Here is a 17,786-nt window from a genome sequence, read left to right as displayed (position 1 = left end):
ATATGCACTGTCAGTGCATATAAGAAAAGATGACTTTTAAGGTGCTTACTCTTTTTTGTTAGAGACTACTGACTTTTAAGGTGCAGTCAAATTTTAAACGTTTGTATTAATCAAATTGCAAATTTATGTCTCTTCAACTCAACAACTGAGCTAAGCTGTTGAAACATTTGATCAGTGGAATATGATTTTTAGGACCAAAACAAAAACAGGGGATTTCTGCAAAGCAAACCAATTAGTAAAATAAAATGGAAAACTGACGCAAGGATTCCTTTTCTTTTCCTCCTCTAACCTAGGCGCAGTGCATCAAGAATAATAAATTTTGGTCATTGGAGGAATATCTTGTCAAGACTCCAAATTGAAGCACTAACGATGGTTGAAAATACAGGCATCGCACCTGGTGAAAATGAGACCAAATGAATAAAGAAAGGTTTGTTGGTGGGCTCTTGGAGGCGTAGCAGTGTGAAAGTGATGGAAGATTGGCATTCATCGTCAGAATTCAAAAGCTTTATCCTAGAACATTAACCGCACTAGAAGATTGTGGCTTCTTCAGTCTCCATCTTCAGGCCAAACTTGCACATGTAATCTAACCAGTTATTACCAATGGTCTATTATATTGAGGTATCAAACAGTTCAAAACTCTTTTTTTTTTTTTGACAATTCTGTATATTTACTCTCTCTGATCCATTCATGACAGAAGACGTGACCAAAAGATTGGAGTTCATCTCGCAGTACATAAAAGATTGTTTTGTTTGTCTCAAAAGAATATGCATTTTCCAGTCTTTCTTTCTTTGAAACGTAGGATGCAGGCAACGTGATGCATATGAATTGTTCTAAGCAATTAGGGTGTGGAATAGCAAGATGCAGAATTCAAGCACTAAGACTACTCTATATTTATTAACTGAAAAGCAACAATATTCTGGTGAAAAATTTATCCAATTGATGACAAGCATAGATGCATGTGTCTATATACATATTTCAAGTTGGAGCCCATGTCAGGGCCCCCAAAAAAATAGCTTTTTGACTTGATTTGAGTTCTCTCAGTTCTCTACCTCTCACAATTTCATCTTCTGGGAAGAGGAATCAGAAGCTGAAAGTTCAGCATACATGTCAGCTATTGCTTTCGCAAAGTATGCTTTTGCCTGTGGTCTCTTGATCTGAAAAAGAAGAGCAGAAAAGGATTTTGAGTTACATACTTTCTGGCTGGCTGTATCAGCAGCATTCATGCAGTTCATTCATGTTCAGAAATCTGTTAGTATTAATTTACCTTGAATGTGGGCGTGAGCAGACCATTCTCTAGAGTGAATGGTTCAAGTACCAAAGTCACAGCTTTTGCAAACTCAAAACCTCTCAGCTGCAAATAAGGATAAGGTAAGAGTATTTAAAGCCAGAAAAAACAAAGTACTAAAAACTTGTCATGCACAATACCTGAGCTGCCCTTCCCACAGCATCCATATCAGCCAGGACTGCAGACCTCGCTCTTTGATCAGTACAAAGCTGTTGTAGGTCGTCACACTACATCCAGAGATTTCAAGAGAATCATATAAGAGACACTCATTTTACATTGTACTTCTTCTTCTCATATATTCAAGCAAAGCTGAGAGTGTTTTACTGTGTATTTTTCTCTTTGCAAGTGTGTTTTAATTGCTTGTTTGTTTACGCATTGCATGTATAGCACCCTTAAAAATGCTTAGTCTTCTAAACCATAGTCAGTAGCAGTTAAAAAATATATATACATATCCTTGCAAAGCATAATAGAAAATAAAAATCAAGCAGAGAAATAAATGAATCTTCTCTCAACTCTCATTCTCATTTTGCAGAGTTTCTGTAGTACTGCTGTCATGAACAAGACCTTAGAATGTAAGTTAACTGGAGCATGATTCTTTAGTAAATACACCTGTTATCTTTGATTATAGAGAAGATACCGTGCTTCCTTTCAAAATACAGCTAAATGGACATTCCTTTTCTTGCAGAATTTGCATGTCAGACGGTACCTTGATGCCTTGAGCTGCCGCCCATGCTTTCAACATTTCCTGCTCTACTGAGACTATTGCAACCAAAGCCGAGTTCAGGCTGTCACCTACGAGCAGCAAACGAGTCCACTATTTCCTCTCAAACAGGAAGCGGGAGAGAGAGAGAGAGAGAAAGACTAGTGTTCTTACCATACACGAAAATCTGCGCAACAAACTTGCTTGTTGCATACACATTCTCAATTTTCTCAGGAGCTATGTATTCTCCTTGTGCCAACTTGAATATGTTCTTCTTCCTGTCAAGGAAGAACTTAAGGTGAAGCGTCGTCAAAACCTCCCAGAAGCTAAATCAGACTTCCCAAACCAGACCTTCTATCATTTAACTCGGTTTGGAGATATACAGTTTTTCATCAATTCAGAGGGGGTTAATCAAAAGAAATGAGTCGGTCACATAAAAAACTCATACTAACTACTTCTTACATGCTATAAAAACTGATCAAATTGACGAGTCAAAACTGCATATACAGATATAAGAAGCAACGAGGCATCAAGATCAAAGCCCATTCTTAGCTCAGATAACATAAGGAGCTTCATGAAGATATGAATCAAGTTCAGTTTGTCAATTATCCATGGCACCTTAGATGCACACAAAACAAATCAACGTCTTAGATTCTTCGACTAAAAAGTGTATAGCGCTCGAGGCATTTCCAGCAATAATAAGGATTCCCAATTAAGACCTCATTTGCCTCACCTATCAATTATCCTCAACCGACCCCCAGGTAGCCATAATCCAATATCTCCTGTGTGAAGCCAACCATCTTCGTCGATGGTTTCTCTTCTGATCAAGTCAAGCATATCAGAAGTATTATTTACTTCAGAAATCTCACGAATAAGCAGACAATCAGACGCATGGAGGAAAATACAAATGAACAAGAAAGCAAAGAAAGGTATCTACGTCTGCGCTTCATCTTTATAATAGCCTCGGAACACAATCGGGCCCCTTACGCAGATTTCACCACGTGGATATGGCTGATCCTCAGTTGTATAGTTCATTTCTGGAACATCTACAAGCTTTATTTCTGAAACAGAGAAATAGAGCATAATGACAGCCTGAAGTAAAGAAGATACTGAAAAGAAAGTATACTTACAAGGTGCATGTTTTCTCACCACATGCAGCATTAGGGGCGCCAACATGCCCAGACAGGATATCCTGCTCATCCATAATGGTTAAAACACAAGAAGTCTCAGTCATTCCGTATCCTTCTACTACCTGACAACCGAAGCACCTACAGAAAATTGACTTGTTAGCATGCTAAAACAGATCACACATATTTCGATGGAACAACTTATTGATACAGAACTCCCCATGCCAGCAGTCAACTTACACCCGCAAAAAGTCCATGACATCTGGAGACAAGGGTGAGGCCCCTGAAACCATGGAACGAACCCTACCTCCCAGCATTGCCTTTATTCTGTTGAATACTAACCTGTCCCACATTGGGGGTGACTTTTTCCCTGAAATGTTATCAGGAAAAACTCATTCTGGATATCAGAAAGAACAACTTGGATAAATAAACCCGAATGCAATAACATCCTGTAAGAGGTTCGCTTTAGCGTAAACCTCATTCAAACTATTGTCTTGAATCTGAAAGGGCTTTTGTGATTACACAAGATTCTCAAGGATAGCACCAGCTGACGAGGATAGGAAAAGATGGTTTGACGATACAGAAACTGTTCAGTCATCAGGTTTTCAAAATACCTCTTCATGATTAAAAATATCAGTTTCTTTTGACACCCATCAACAATTTACTCATCAAGTCAATTTTTTTCTTTAATCTTAAACACTGACAACTTACATATTTCTAAGACCTTATAGACCCTAGTAAGTATCACATAACTAGCTCAGCAAACAAGTTCTTTCATACACTCGCAAACGTGCAAGACTAGTGAATTGATTACTCACCGCTGAATATTGCTTGCTTTTTAGCATTGTATGCAGCATAAAATAGCCTCTGCCTCAAGACACCAGACGACTTTACCGCATTCATGATGCTGCAGCAACAAAAGAGATTAAGTGGGCTGCTGAATAACCACAAGAATTGCCATCAAAAAAGAGAATGAAAGCAGCAAACAGTTTCATTCTACCCTGCATATATTTTATTGTATAGCCGAGGAACACTGCAAAAAATAGTGGGTTTAAGGACAGCCATATCCTCCAGCAACTTTAAATGGTCCTGCAAAGACATTAGCAACATATTATGCTCATACAAAAATTTTTGACCGACGAAGCTTTAAATATATCTAGGTTTCAGCAGCTCAGAAAATGCAGCATCGAACAGCAAAAGATTTCCACTAATTTGATATTCGCAGTGAATCATAAACAATATCAGGTATGTGTGCCACCAGAAGAAAAAACTAAAAAGAAGGAAAAAAGAAAGCAATTCTCTAGGTCAACACAATCAAGATCATTTATTAAAAATCTTGCCGAGATCTTCGTTGTTACAAAGTCATTTTCCTTTGATAAGTTCCAAAGTGTTCGCTTGAAACTTTTAGACTATGCTTATTTTCTTGTCACGTTAACTAGGAACATAATTATATGCAAAATCATACTTTTAAATGCAGAATACAGTAAGGAAGAAACACAAGTTCGAGTCTCATACTCCTTGATAGAAGCCCGACGCTCCCCCATAATATACTACTAGAATTTGGTTAGCCCGTTCGTATATGTGTGCCAGAGGAAGATATGATATGTAACTGTCAAGGATGCAGAACAAATTTTCAGTTAACCTCACTGCATTGTGCAAAGAGTTGTTACCAAGCAGCAAAATTTTGTGTATCTATTTAGCTAAATTATATATACTTACACATCTGAAGGATATAAGACAGCACCATAGGTTGCACCAGCAGCATTCGCAATCAAGTTTGCATGGGTCAATACAACACCCTAAATATAATAACAGAATGAAAAGGAAGATGTTTGTGAAGAGAACCAATACAAAGTTACTTTTACATACCAGAGAGAAAGAGAGAGGCGCCTGAAGGGACATCCAGAAAAGCCATATACCTTTGGTGTACCTGTCGTACCACTTGTATACATGATTGTAGCGATGTCATCAGGGTTAGGCGGACAAAAAGGATGAAGACTGGCAAGGCCCTAAGCAAATATAAATGATCTGATATGAGACAAAACATATGGAGGAATAGAAGCACACTAGATTGCATGTAACATTTGATATGTGAATTCCACAGCTTATGGGAGTTTATAGTCTTTTTCCTGGAGGTAATGTATCAAATCCATGACCAGAGACTTGAAAGGGTGAACATATTGGACGAGCAGCTTGGATATAACTTTCAACCATAAGTAGCAGACATATTCATTCTCACATAACCTAAAATTATCACAACGGAGTAGAGAATGTTAAAGAGGGAGACAAGACCTTGCAAGGCCAGCATTGTTTGAAGTCACTAATTTGATCTGCTGCTAAGTTCATGTTACATTTTAATCTACTTTCAAATCAACAAGGGGTTTCAAGCTTCTGCTATGATACTAAAGGCATCACTCGGATATGATAAATCAGCACTATCTAAAGTAGGAGGGATGAGGGTTGATGAAACAGTAAAAGAACACTGGGGGAGGACTGCAGTTCCATGCCAGAGTAAGATAGACAAAATCATTTAAACAAAGAAATGACATATGGAAGATTGTGTCAACTATATGTAGCCTACTTGAATAACTGGCTCTTGTAAAGTGTAACAACCGTGAGCTTATTAAATATTAACTATTCTCAGAAAGAAGCTCAACTCACCTGGCTAAGTAACTTTGAATATGACACGACCTCTACTGCAGTTGTTGATGGTAATGTTGGTATTCGATTATCAACACCACCGACCACCTGCATCCAGGAGAAACCAGTAATAGAAAAAGAGGTAAACATGGTGACTTAGCATCAATGTCATAAACAAGTCAAGTCGTTGGGATATGATTAATTTTTTGTTTATTCACACCACCTATTAAGTAGTCAAGTTTGTCATGAACAAGTGGTGTAATTTTGTTGCAGAGGGGGATGGAATAAATGCCCTTACCACAATTAGTCGAACTGACGGAATCTCTGATAAGAACCTGAGTAACTGCATCCAACAATGCTAAGAAGAAATTAAAATCAAAATTGTAACCAAACAAAAGATCTACCCTTCCTTGCACGGTGAATTGGACAAGATGAAAACTTTGGAACTCAAAGTATGTAAATGACCCCCCTTAGTAGGAATGTATTAACCATAGACTTCTTCATGAACCACACAAAAATAATCATAAAATTTCCATAGTTAAGTTACAAAAACAAGGTATCCAAAAACCTAATACCAAGCCAAATCTAATATAAAGAGGGATATGTGAATGAATGTCCATTGACAGATAAACTTCTTGAATCTACATGCCATGCCTTCCTGTCAATTAACATCTAAAGCCATCAAGTAACAAACTTACAGTATCAAGTGTTTGTGGCATACAAAATATGGTTTGTATAGATGCATGATTTACGATATATTTGACTGCATCTGGACCTGCAGGGCAAACACCAAATGACCATGCATTATGAGGTTCAGGTCCAAATAGATGAAGATTCCAGTGGAACTCAAGCACAGTTAATCACAAACCTAGGGTATCATATAAAGGAACCGAAATGAAAGAATAAGCAGAGCAGGCATGATCAACAATTTGCCACTCTGGCCTGTTGATAAAATACAGCCCTACACAGGAACCCTGGCACGTATTGAAGCAACTTAAGAAGTCAGAAAGGCAGAGAAAGCCTTGAACTAATCCGGAGGATTTTTCTCCCTAAGTAATCCATTCGAATGGAGAAAACCTTTCCATGACTTGCCTTTTGTAATCCACGTGACACTAGGCCTGAACCAATTGCTGACCTTGCAGTACTTGCCTCCCCATATGTAATCCACCTATACCTGTGAAAGTATATTTAAGCGATAAAGAAGATTGAAGACATGCATCCATGTCAGTTTGAATGACATACTCTCCAACCGTTCCATCATCCCGAACTCGTGTCCCAAGATACTTGTGATCTGAAAAAGACTTGGCTGACTGCCTGCACCCAGAAATATTAGAAGATAGCAACTTCACTAATTTCATGGCTGACAACATCAGTTGATAAGGGAGAGATCCAATGAAATGAATAAAATTGGTCTTGCTCACACTAAATTATCATGCAAAGTAGCAATTTCTGGTTTATCAGCAAATCTGCTGATGAGCTTAAGTGGAGAACGAGCTGATCTGCAATTAAAACAACAAAGTTTAGATACCAAATCACAGCTAGTTGAATTAACAATGATTAGACATCACCAACCTGTACACGTTCCACTTCCCTGTCTGCAGTTTCTCTGGAACCACAACACTATACCCCTGCTCTGTTAGATTTACACCATCAGATTATTAATTCAAAGAAAGACCAGAGAATAAGAACAAATATCAGACAGTGGAGCAGAAATTGAGACTGGAACATCTAAAAGTGTTCAACTGATGTATAACAAACAGTACTGATAAACTGTTTCGACGCCATGCTCGAAGACAGGACAATAGGGAAGTAAATAAAAAAGCGTCTCACATGTTTAGCATCAACTTACACATTGTGCTATGAAATGATTATCAATCACATGTTCAAAAAAATGTCATTTTTCAACATGTGTCCACTCGAAAATTTAGACTTCTTGACGATGGCAAGACTCCTATGTGATCACAGGATGGTAATGCAATTCTCTGTCCCTCAACTCTGTGATCAGGGGAAAGCCACCTACGCAACCATCTTTTGTCCAACAAATACCAGATATCACAACAATACGGGATGATTTATAGCCATCCCCCCCCCCCCCTCTTCTCAAGCAATGCAACCATCTTTTGTCCAGTAAAATACCAGATATCACAATAATACGGTATGCTTTATACCCCTCCCCCCTGTCTTCCAACCCTCAAAAAGTGATTTATCTACCATTTGCACCCCATAAACTTCATAAGAACTCCCTTTAGTGAGATCTCTCACTCACATAGGCCCTAAAACTACTCAATCTTTTGTACTATCCTATTTGAAAAAGTAAAAGTTACACTTTTTCGGGATAATGAAAGGTACCACTTTGATAAACAAGGATTCCAAAATGCTAAAACGGAACAGACTAACATTCATATGATTCCGTTCTGCAAATTTTCTTTTGTAAACCAATGATTAGAACTTAAAGGCTATATGTTCGTTAACCGAACTCATTGTTCCCCCGACGATCATGGGCTCCTAGCTCTGCCACTAAACACTACAGACTGGTAGCTAACCATATAGGCAAACATCAACTCTTTAATCTAAAAGGCACAGTGGTGTACTGAACCACACCCAAAATCCTCTTTTTCAAGCCTAAACCATCAAATACCAAACAAATGCACCCAAAAAAAAAAAAAAAAGGCGGGTCCCTCTGTAAAACAAAATCCATATTGAAATGTAATCACTTTCCCTGGCAATTTATGGTTACGTGTCCATATAAAACTCAAAACTTTGTGCTACATCTGTAGAGGGAGGAAGGTAACGGAAGTACCAGAAACAAACTCGCCGGAGGTGGGATTTGGATGGAGTACTGAAGGTTCATCGCAGTTGGACGGATTCAGATGGCTTTGCAGAGCTTTAATGCGACGTTCAGCCGCTGCTTCCATTTAGTGCAAATTGTAAAACCTCTCCGCTTGGCTTTCAAAACTTGTAACAGGTAATTCACCAATATTGACTCCAACAAAATTCTTCTTCCACTTTCAGTTTTTATAGAGTACACAATCAATGTGCACATGTCATATGAACGTACTTAGGTAGCCATACAAGGCGACACAATTAAGGCACGTAAATTCAGATGAAGACGGTATCTGAGGGATCATTATATTATATGTAGATGATGAGAATGATCTTTTGTCCCCATATATACAAGAATTTAGAATGGGTATTTTATGGAATGTTGATTTGTTGGTTGACATATTCGGTTGCTTAGGTTGTTTTGCGTGAGTACCTGAAATCAGATATTACTCGATCAGTTACTTTTGCTACGGCTTTATATTGCTTTGCCTGTCGAGTCATATTGCTGCCGGCTGATACAAGGAACAAGCAAGCCAAGTCAGTAACCAATCATTTGGTATTATTTTGTGGATTTTACGATGGGTGTTCCATATATATATTTGGTTAGAACACTTGATTTAAACTCAATTCATTATTTCCATGTACGTACTCAAATTAATTCTTCCCTTATATTTATTTAGAAAAATATCTTCAATTTTATTTCACTTTTTTAGAAAATTGGCCCCTGAAAGTGCAGACTAGAATCTTAAGAAACTTATTGCTATTAACTTGAAAAGATTAGTCAAGCCATCCTGTGGCTTGAAAGATTAGTGCAGGGTAGCAAGGAGGAAAAGATTTATATGGGGGTAAAGAAAAGAAGAAAAGTTTTATTTGCAGATTGAGAGCTTGAGGAAGAGGGGAGAATATGATAGCAGGAATATGTACTTTGTACAATTATATCAATCCATTGAAGCTTTATCATCATATAATTAATCTGCAAATAGACGTTCTAGAAAAGTAGTTCACCAAACAAATTTAGTTTCTCTTTATTTCTTCTCATAAAGCGGGTCAAGAAAGGATTCCAAGCTCAGTGGATCTTTGATCACTTGCATCATGGATACGTATTATGGTAAAAATAAGAGAAATGAAAGTTTTATCCCACTATCATATCGAACACAGCCTTCTAGCCGCAATAATAATCTTGCATTTTAGCAAAAAATTTGAGAAGGAACGAGACGTTCTGCATGCATATTATGAATTTCATCAGTTCATCGTATCAAGTTTCGGGGTAGATAAATGGTCCGGTGCACTGACGACAGATAGAATGGTGTAATTCAAGAAGTTCTATTTTACTCCATTTCGGGCTAGATTAATAATTTTATATTTTGTTAAACTAATTTTCCAATTCAATTATACTACATTTAAAGTCTAGTTACGCTATTTTTTAATCTAATTACATCAAAAAAAAAAAACAAACTGCTGAGAAATGGAATATGAGAACAACCCCCCCCCCCCCACAACACAAACCCAAAAAAAAAAAACCAAAACAAGAGGAAAACGCAATCAAATTGAGTCGACCAAGTCAATCAGTTGATCCCGTTGAATTGAAGCACGATGAACTGAAGAATAGTAATGGGTAATAAAAGTTTTTCTCAATGAGTAATAAATGATAATAGATAAGTAAAACCCTATTCTTAAGTAGTTAATCATCAGGCCCATAAAAGGGGTCTACGATAAAACCCCCTACTCTTTAGTAGTTAATTATCAAACCCATAACATAAAAGAGATCTATAAAACAAATTAACTGATTCCGATTGACCTTAAACAAAAATTATGTATAATTATGATTGAAATTAAAACCCATTCCTTGTCTTAAAACCCACTTACCAAACACCTCCTAAATTCCCAGGTATTGGCTGGCCAACTCCAACTCCCACGTTTAAACTGAAGCAAGAAAGAGCAGAGATGACAGAGACTGTAAAGGTAACTTTTACTGGTCATCCAGCTTTCACCATATGAAACAACCGATTCCAAGAAGTTCAGCAACCTAAGCCACCATCAGTGGTACTTGTCTCCTCGAGGAAACTACAAAACGTACTCTACAATCTCCAATGCTGTTCATCCTCCGATCATACAGCCATTTACCATATTAAAGTATTTAAGTAGACGATTTACACCACGAAAGCAAAAGAGACTGATTCCTAGTCTGCTGATCTTCTTCCATCTTCTAAAATAGTTCCATCAACTGCTGCGCTATATCTGCATCAAAATTAAAATTGAATGTAAAGCACGAAATGATCATATATCCCACAAGCAGATGGAAGACTTCTGGTACACTTATTTGGTGTCCTCGCGATCTTTAATCCTAAAAAATAACAATAAATATCCAAGGAGATCTTACAAGATGTCACATAAAAATATATCAAGCCAGGTCAAGTCTTAAAGAAGCATCACCGATTCACTATAGTGCGCAGGCACATGCGCAGAATAAATAAAGACCAAATATAAACAAAGATACCTTTTATCTACATGTACAACTAGAACAGATATCTAACTCGAAATAATGAGGGGAGCCCGGGGGGGAGGGTGTGGACTGCACCTGCTATACAGAGTAAAACATTTGAAAGTGTGTAATATACCTTTGAGCACATTTGGAGGCGTTTCAAACTCCTTCCAAACATTATGATATGAAGCAAGGTCCATGTTCAGAAACTTAGCAGCAAGGTATGCAGCACCGGCAGCTATCTGGTGGGGTTTGAACTGAAGCCACAGCGAACTTCTCAACCTACAAAGTTAATCCAAATTTCAGATAAAGAATGGTACAAGTATCCAAATAACTTCTCAACTTGTTTAGCACAAATGAGATAAAAGGCCATGGGCAAACAAACCATCTCTTGGAATGCTACAACTGATAACACATCGCGCTATACACCACATATGACACATTGAGAAGACAATCAGATCTAAAATTACTTAAAAAGCAACCGTTGGCAAACATTCAAGTTAGACATACGAATTAATGTGAAATAATTTTTCAACCTCCATAGAAGAAAAGGAAAAGGCAAGCCTAGGCATATTAACCTTACCAACTAGACAATCAGCAACTGAGTTGGGAAAAACCCAAGAATCTTCTGCAGAATGTTGATATTGTACCAAAATATAGCAACTATGTTTTATCCACCTAGCGAGGGAATCAAGCCAGAGCTCTGCTGCAGCAGCATACCAACTCCAGAAATACATGCATATGAAATGAATATGTAAACAGGAACAACCAACACATTTTGCAACTTGAACGCATTGATGTTCTGAATTCAATGCCAGTAGCTTCTGCTCCTTTATTCGAAAGTCAAAACACACACAACTGGAGACTTCTATGCTTCTGGATTTCATATACATAATATAATCTAAAATTTGTTACAATTCTTTCAAGCAATCATGTGACAAGCACATGAAAGCTAAATGCACCACTTCGCAGACTGTACATAGTTGTGGGCAAATATATGCTATACATACATAGAGATATATATAAATAAATGAATGCAAGGAAATAAAAAATAGGATCTTAATAGAAGATGAGAACATATTCTAACTTTTTTGGTTGGCAAATTATTTTCTGGAAATATATAAAGATTTTTGAATCAGAGCAAAAAGGAAGGCACAAGGCCATAGATGCCCACTGCCCTTTTCATGTGGTGTTTAAACAGATCTTACCACCCATACAACTCCCAGAAAGCAAAAAGAACTTTCCTCCACAATCTCGGAGTGTAAAAAAATGGAAGACAAATGCAGGACTCTTTTCTTTTCCAGCAATACCATGATTAGATTAAACTAATCATGGAATGCAGGACATATTATTTGTGAATAATAATTTATATAGAGCACATGCTGTGTCCCAACAACACAGAATCTTCAAAGAAAAACGACCAACAACCAATACCAACTCAAGTAACAATTGAGACAAGTACATTACATCTTTGCTGGGCAAGACCCAATGTTTTCATCATCTCTCCACTTCATGAATATCACCATAAAGATTTACCTCAAACACATACTGCAAGCCCATCATTACTGGTAGTCATAGAGAGATTCAATCCATCCAGCAATCGTCACTACCTTTTCCATGTGCAGCAGGTTATACTAAATAAGCAAATGCAAGTCTTCAATGTGGCAAAAACTTGTCTAGTACATTTGTTTCTTTATTTAGTAATAGCAACTGAATAATTATAACTAATGTATAAGAAGATCACAAGACAGACTTGCAATAGAACAGTCTGAACAATCCCACCAGAGCGACAGTATAAAAAGGTATAAGAGCTCCTGGAGTTTGCGGGTGTAAAACTCCAAATTCATCTGACCTTGTGGAGAACTAAATTTCAAGATTCCCATTTCATGCCTCATTCTCAATGAGGGTGTCAAGAACAATTTTTTTCTGAACTATTTTTCTTCAGAATCTTTCCTAATTTTTAGATTAGATTGATAGAAGCCTGCATCTTAAGAGAGAGCGTCAATTCAGGAACAGACTGAATGGGCAAAGTCATCTCCAAGAGATGACATGATTGACAGGCCAGTAAAACTTCACTCCTTGGACATTGAACGCCAGAGAAACACCTCAAATCATTTAAGGCAGAAGGTACAACTATCACGTCTCTAGGCATTCATTACAACCTAAAGCATAACCATGGTTGGCACTGATTATAACCTAAAGCACAACTAAAGATCCCATAGTGACACATCATACTATGCAAGATATGATGTATTAGTCAATGATCAGCCTGGTCCTACAGACCACCAGCATACAGCCAACAAGAAAGACGAGGATACACGATAATCACCACAACTCATCCCCCTTTTTGTCCATTTGGGGTGAAATTGGGGTTAGGAAGGCAAAGTTGGGCCATAAATCAAGGGAAAGAGATGTGCACACATAGTGAGTAACACCATTGTAAATTGGTGTGTGCATTTTGTTCAAACTCAACCTAAAATTTCAACATCTGACAATTTCCCACCCAGTGCAGACCACCACTCACAGGAAGATTATTAAGATATGGGACATTGACTATCTCCCTACAGGAAGTCAATGATTAAGTTTTCATCAGAATCTGTAGATAAAATCAGCCCCAAACATCTTTTGAATTCCCTGACCTACCCCTCAGTATCCTGTATGTAACCGAGAGAATAGTCAACATGTTGAATTGAGATTAGACTATCTATGAGAATGGAAAATAGATCAGTGGCATGGCAAAACTGGTTCTGTAGCATCTGTCACTATCATTTATAGCCAATGACGAAGCTTAAGGTGTCATCATTAAAAAAGCATCCACAAGATATGGACAGTCAACTTCAGAAGGAAACAAAAGATTGGATGCACAGCATATCAACCGCCAGCTAAGAATATCAAACAGGCGAGCACGATAATCCTTCTATAGACCCTGCAATTATATGTCAATCCAAAAGATCAATATCCCATGCCAGAATGACTGCACAGAGTAACAAGTGAAGATATAAACAAGTTCACACAAGTAACAAAGAATTGCAAACCCAAAAGCGAACCAGTAGCAAAAGAACCAAGTCCATTCCACTCTAACAATAGCCTGCAAGTCTCAAACTGTCAGCAGAGTGATTGAGATTCACCCAGCCATTCGAGTTCAAGATAGAAAAAGGTCATATCTAAGCCTTGCCTATATATTACATGTACACGCTAAACTCTGTATGGACAAACAATTAAGACAGAAAAATGCAATTGGAAAACATAGTCATCACAAGTACATTGATTTTGAATATACTGGTCGCAATGTAAAGCTCCATAACCAGCACATTGCTAATAGTCCAAATTCTGAATGGCAATTTCCAATTTAAGACAGATAAAAGGCACTAGCAAGCTTACCCCTCACTAATCAAGTTGAGAGCCAGATTCACCAAAAAAGTTTGTGAAAAGCCTAGCTTTTCGAGTGTGGATGTCAGAGAGGTATATGGATGCTGCACACTCAGCTCAAAATTCAAAGTCATCAATATCATTTGCTCTGCCTCAGTAATCCGCTCTCGATATTGTTCAAACCAATCCTGTTCAGAATCAATCATAAGTGAAGAATATCAGACAAAGTAGTACTTGCAGGCTTCATAATCAGCAAAAACTACCAAATCTACAGAAAAACATAGTTTAGCAATACTATGAGCGACTCTCACTGACCCAAGCAAACGTGAGAGAGAGAGACTTACAACAGGAAGTGTATAGGAGAGAAAAGCAAAATCCCTGTTGTGGAGAATTTCACATGATGCTCTCAGGACATTGTTAAGAGGACGAGGTGTCTCCTCTGACTTTGCAGCAAGAAAAAGAGCAGCAGTAGCAATCAACTGTGGCAACATACAATCAGGAATGAGCATATTTTGCTTTCTATCAAATTTGCAATACATAAAATACATAACCACTTCTGGAAAAACCAAAGTTATAATATACAGGCAGATTTACAATATTCAAATATGACGAGGAAGATAAAGTGCAGCAAGGAACTCCTATCTATAAGTATCCAGGTTCTGAAGCTCAATTTGAATTAGCCAAAGCCAATTATCTCTTCAAAAAGAGCTATTTCATCCTTTCAAAATTCACTCCACTCTATTGGCGAAAGAGACATGCCAGATGCCTTTTTGCCAAATGGCGATTTATTGAAAAGCCTTCAGTATATATAACGGGAACTCTGCTACCATTTGGTTAACTGAGCCCTTGAACATCATTCTGGAAAGAGACATACTAAATCAAATCCTAACCAGGAAAAAATTTTGCACTTACAAATCTATCATGACAAGCATGTGATCGTCGAACAAAGAAGCGGTGACACAGAACCATAGCAGTCGCAATGGTTGTTTGTGGCCTGCAATCACAAAGTGCACAAAAATTTCCTTAAATAAAACTTATATAGAAACAATTCAGTGAACAGATTCAAAAGCACTGGCGATAACTGGACAAGTGAGAACAATTCTTGGAAGTAGATCCTAGTACAATCACATAACCACATGAAAGCAAGAGCAGAGAGAGCTTACAGCTCTAGCTGGAGTCCAAGATTCTGTAAGAAAGCACAATATGAGTACCGCAGATGAGTTTCATGCTTCGCATCAATACCATCCTTCCTTGATGGAGAGAACCTCTCAATTTCATCTCTCGACATAAATAACACATCATCATCATCCTCAAAAATTGACCGATCACGCTTAGGGGAAGTAGGGTAATGGACATTTACATTAGACCTAGTGGTCGGAGCAACAGCTAAATGGCTGCCGTATGCCGAAGAGGCTTGACTATAGAAGGTGCTGTCATTTGAAGAGAAATTCCCATAAATGCTTGGCCATTTAGAGGGAATCTTATCATGAACATAGGGTTGTTGGTAAGACCTGCCAGTGTCTTCCCAAGTAGAATTCGAAAACTTTCTCCTCTTCAAAGAAGGGGCACCTTCAGGCTTAGCATAATACTTGTTATTGTAGTTGTACACCCTACAATTTCTGGAGAAGTCATGCCGATCACCATAGTTCCTCATGTAATTAAAATCTCCATTGAAGTGGTGATTGTAGTCAGCAGTAACAGCTGAGCTGGTAGAAGTATCATTGTGTCTGTTACCATAGGACATGGAGTCACCATAATAAGGACCACTTTGTCCATAATGGTAAGTTTGTGCAAGAGTCATGATTCCTGTTCCATTTTACCAAATCAAAGAAACAAGTTAGAATTGTTCCAAGACACAAAATGTTCAGAACTCGTTAATGAAATCCAATTCAGCTTCAAAAGTTGCATCAATTGGCTGTTCGAACCACAATCTTAAGCAGGCAAAAAAGTTTCGGGACCAAATATGCCCAGCCTTTAATGTTTGTGTTCCTTGTCATAGAATGAGAGTTCCATTCTTACAATCCCCGTCCCCCTTCAGCATTTCGGCTTCCCAATCCTCAATATAAGGTTTATAAAGTTTCCAAGGAAGAAAACGTTGCATCGACAAAAGATACACATCGAAGACCGACTTTATAAGCTCGGCAAGAAAAAAAAGAAATTCACTACTCTCTATCTTTATTCTCATCTTAACAACATCCAAGACCCAATTTATATTCCAATATAATTTTAACAAAAAACAATATACCACATATCTAGAAAAGTTTATAGATAGCTAATTTCTTGAAACAGCGAATTCAACAGCAACTTAGCTATTTCAAATTCAACAAAATTACAAAACCACAAAAGTCAAATTATTGACAAAAAGAGGACAACTTTTTCCTCTAATCAGAGCTAAACAAAAAACTCCAAGATCGAAGCAATTAGAAAAGCATGTAAAAACTTTGCCTTAAAAAATTTAAAAGTTTTTAACTTTTTTTTGTAAATCTAGGTTCACTGAAATATACCAGAAAAATTTAAAAAACAATAATCAAAGATAAATGAAGGTGATGAATATCTTTACCTGATTATGCAGAGAGGCAGATCGAAAGACGCCGTAGTGGAAAAAATTGCCAGGTTTGATATTAGGGGTCGCGATTGAATGGTTCTGCCGGGAACTTGGGGGAAGCGGTGAAGTCAGGAAAATAATTTTATGAACTGAAGAAAAATGTAGGAGACAATTAGACGTACAACTTCAACAACCCATTTTGCTTCTTTTCAAATTGTCCTTGAGTCCCCAAATTTTTAACAAAATCCGCTTTACGCTACAGCATTTTCTTAATTTATTGGTAGGCTTAGTAAATTCCTCATGAGATCTATGAAGCTTGGAGATAATTAGCAGGACTGAATAGTGGGTATGATGGGCTTGAAGCTTTCATATTTTGGGTTCCTAATAAGAGGTGACGGGGCCTCTGAAACCATTCTGGCTAACGCTCGAGCCCAAACAGCCACGTAGGTCCAATCAGGGCTCTCCCACCTCTACCTTTTCCAGCTGGCACTTAGCCTCCTTCTCTTAAGACCTTGTTCTTGCTTGCAAAATCTGATTATCAAAAGTGTGATTACAAGAATAATTAGAACCAACAAAAAATTTAATTGATTATAAATTTTAGGATTTTTCGACTATTAAAAAATTTATAATTTAAATAAAAAAATGAGAACATCAGAGAAATTGATTTTTAATCAGTTAAAATAATTCACTGAGATTAAGTCTTGAGTATGATTCTAATATGTGTATTTTCATACATCCAACTGTCAACACACAGAGACAAACTGTAGAAGTAATTTGCGTAAATAACAAATTAGCTTCAAGAGCTATATGTAAAT

General features: G+C 37.5%; 2 protein-coding genes across 4 annotated transcripts; both read right to left on the bottom strand.

Moving 5' to 3' along the window:
- Positions 1–886: 886 nt before the first annotated feature.
- On the bottom strand, positions 887–8,667 carry LOC113764982 (long chain acyl-CoA synthetase 6, peroxisomal-like). The gene is made up of 23 exons (XM_027309032.1): positions 8,553–8,667; positions 7,325–7,385; positions 7,174–7,251; positions 6,995–7,066; positions 6,864–6,926; positions 6,621–6,745; positions 6,451–6,527; positions 6,051–6,095; positions 5,774–5,860; positions 5,032–5,121; positions 4,832–4,911; positions 4,628–4,721; positions 4,113–4,201; positions 3,931–4,019; positions 3,353–3,482; positions 3,135–3,253; positions 2,923–3,046; positions 2,719–2,805; positions 2,160–2,263; positions 1,992–2,077; positions 1,426–1,512; positions 1,265–1,351; positions 887–1,154 (listed from the first exon to the last, which is right to left on the bottom strand). Exons 1-23 carry the CDS (start codon positions 8,665–8,667, stop codon positions 1,053–1,055), a joined length of 2,091 nt encoding a protein of 696 aa, XP_027164833.1. The 3' UTR covers positions 887–1,052.
- A 1,863-nt stretch (positions 8,668–10,530) lies between these two features.
- On the bottom strand, positions 10,531–17,125 carry LOC113764766 (cyclin-T1-3-like). 3 transcript variants are annotated; one of them, XM_027308746.1, is made up of 7 exons: positions 16,987–17,125; positions 15,590–16,232; positions 15,339–15,420; positions 14,771–14,905; positions 14,439–14,614; positions 11,194–11,339; positions 10,531–10,813 (listed from the first exon to the last, which is right to left on the bottom strand). In XM_027308746.1, exons 2-7 carry the CDS (start codon positions 16,225–16,227, stop codon positions 10,782–10,784), a joined length of 1,209 nt encoding a protein of 402 aa, XP_027164547.1. In that variant the 5' UTR covers positions 16,228–16,232; positions 16,987–17,125; the 3' UTR covers positions 10,531–10,781. The 3 variants fall into 3 exon arrangements, 1 of the variants encoding a protein (XP_027164547.1); XR_003467689.1 differs by lacking the exon at positions 10,531–10,813 and adding an exon at positions 11,641–13,983 and having other exon boundaries at positions 11,250–11,339; XR_003467690.1 differs by lacking the exon at positions 10,531–10,813 and adding an exon at positions 11,636–13,983 and having other exon boundaries at positions 11,252–11,339.
- Positions 17,126–17,786: the final 661 nt, after the last annotated feature.

Source organism: Coffea eugenioides, chromosome 3 (genome assembly GCF_003713205.1).
Source record: "Coffea eugenioides isolate CCC68of chromosome 3, Ceug_1.0, whole genome shotgun sequence".
NCBI classification, from domain to species: Eukaryota; Viridiplantae; Streptophyta; class Magnoliopsida; order Gentianales; family Rubiaceae; genus Coffea; species Coffea eugenioides.
Note: the sequence above shows the minus strand (reverse complement) of the source record. Positions and strands in the feature narration are given on the sequence as shown.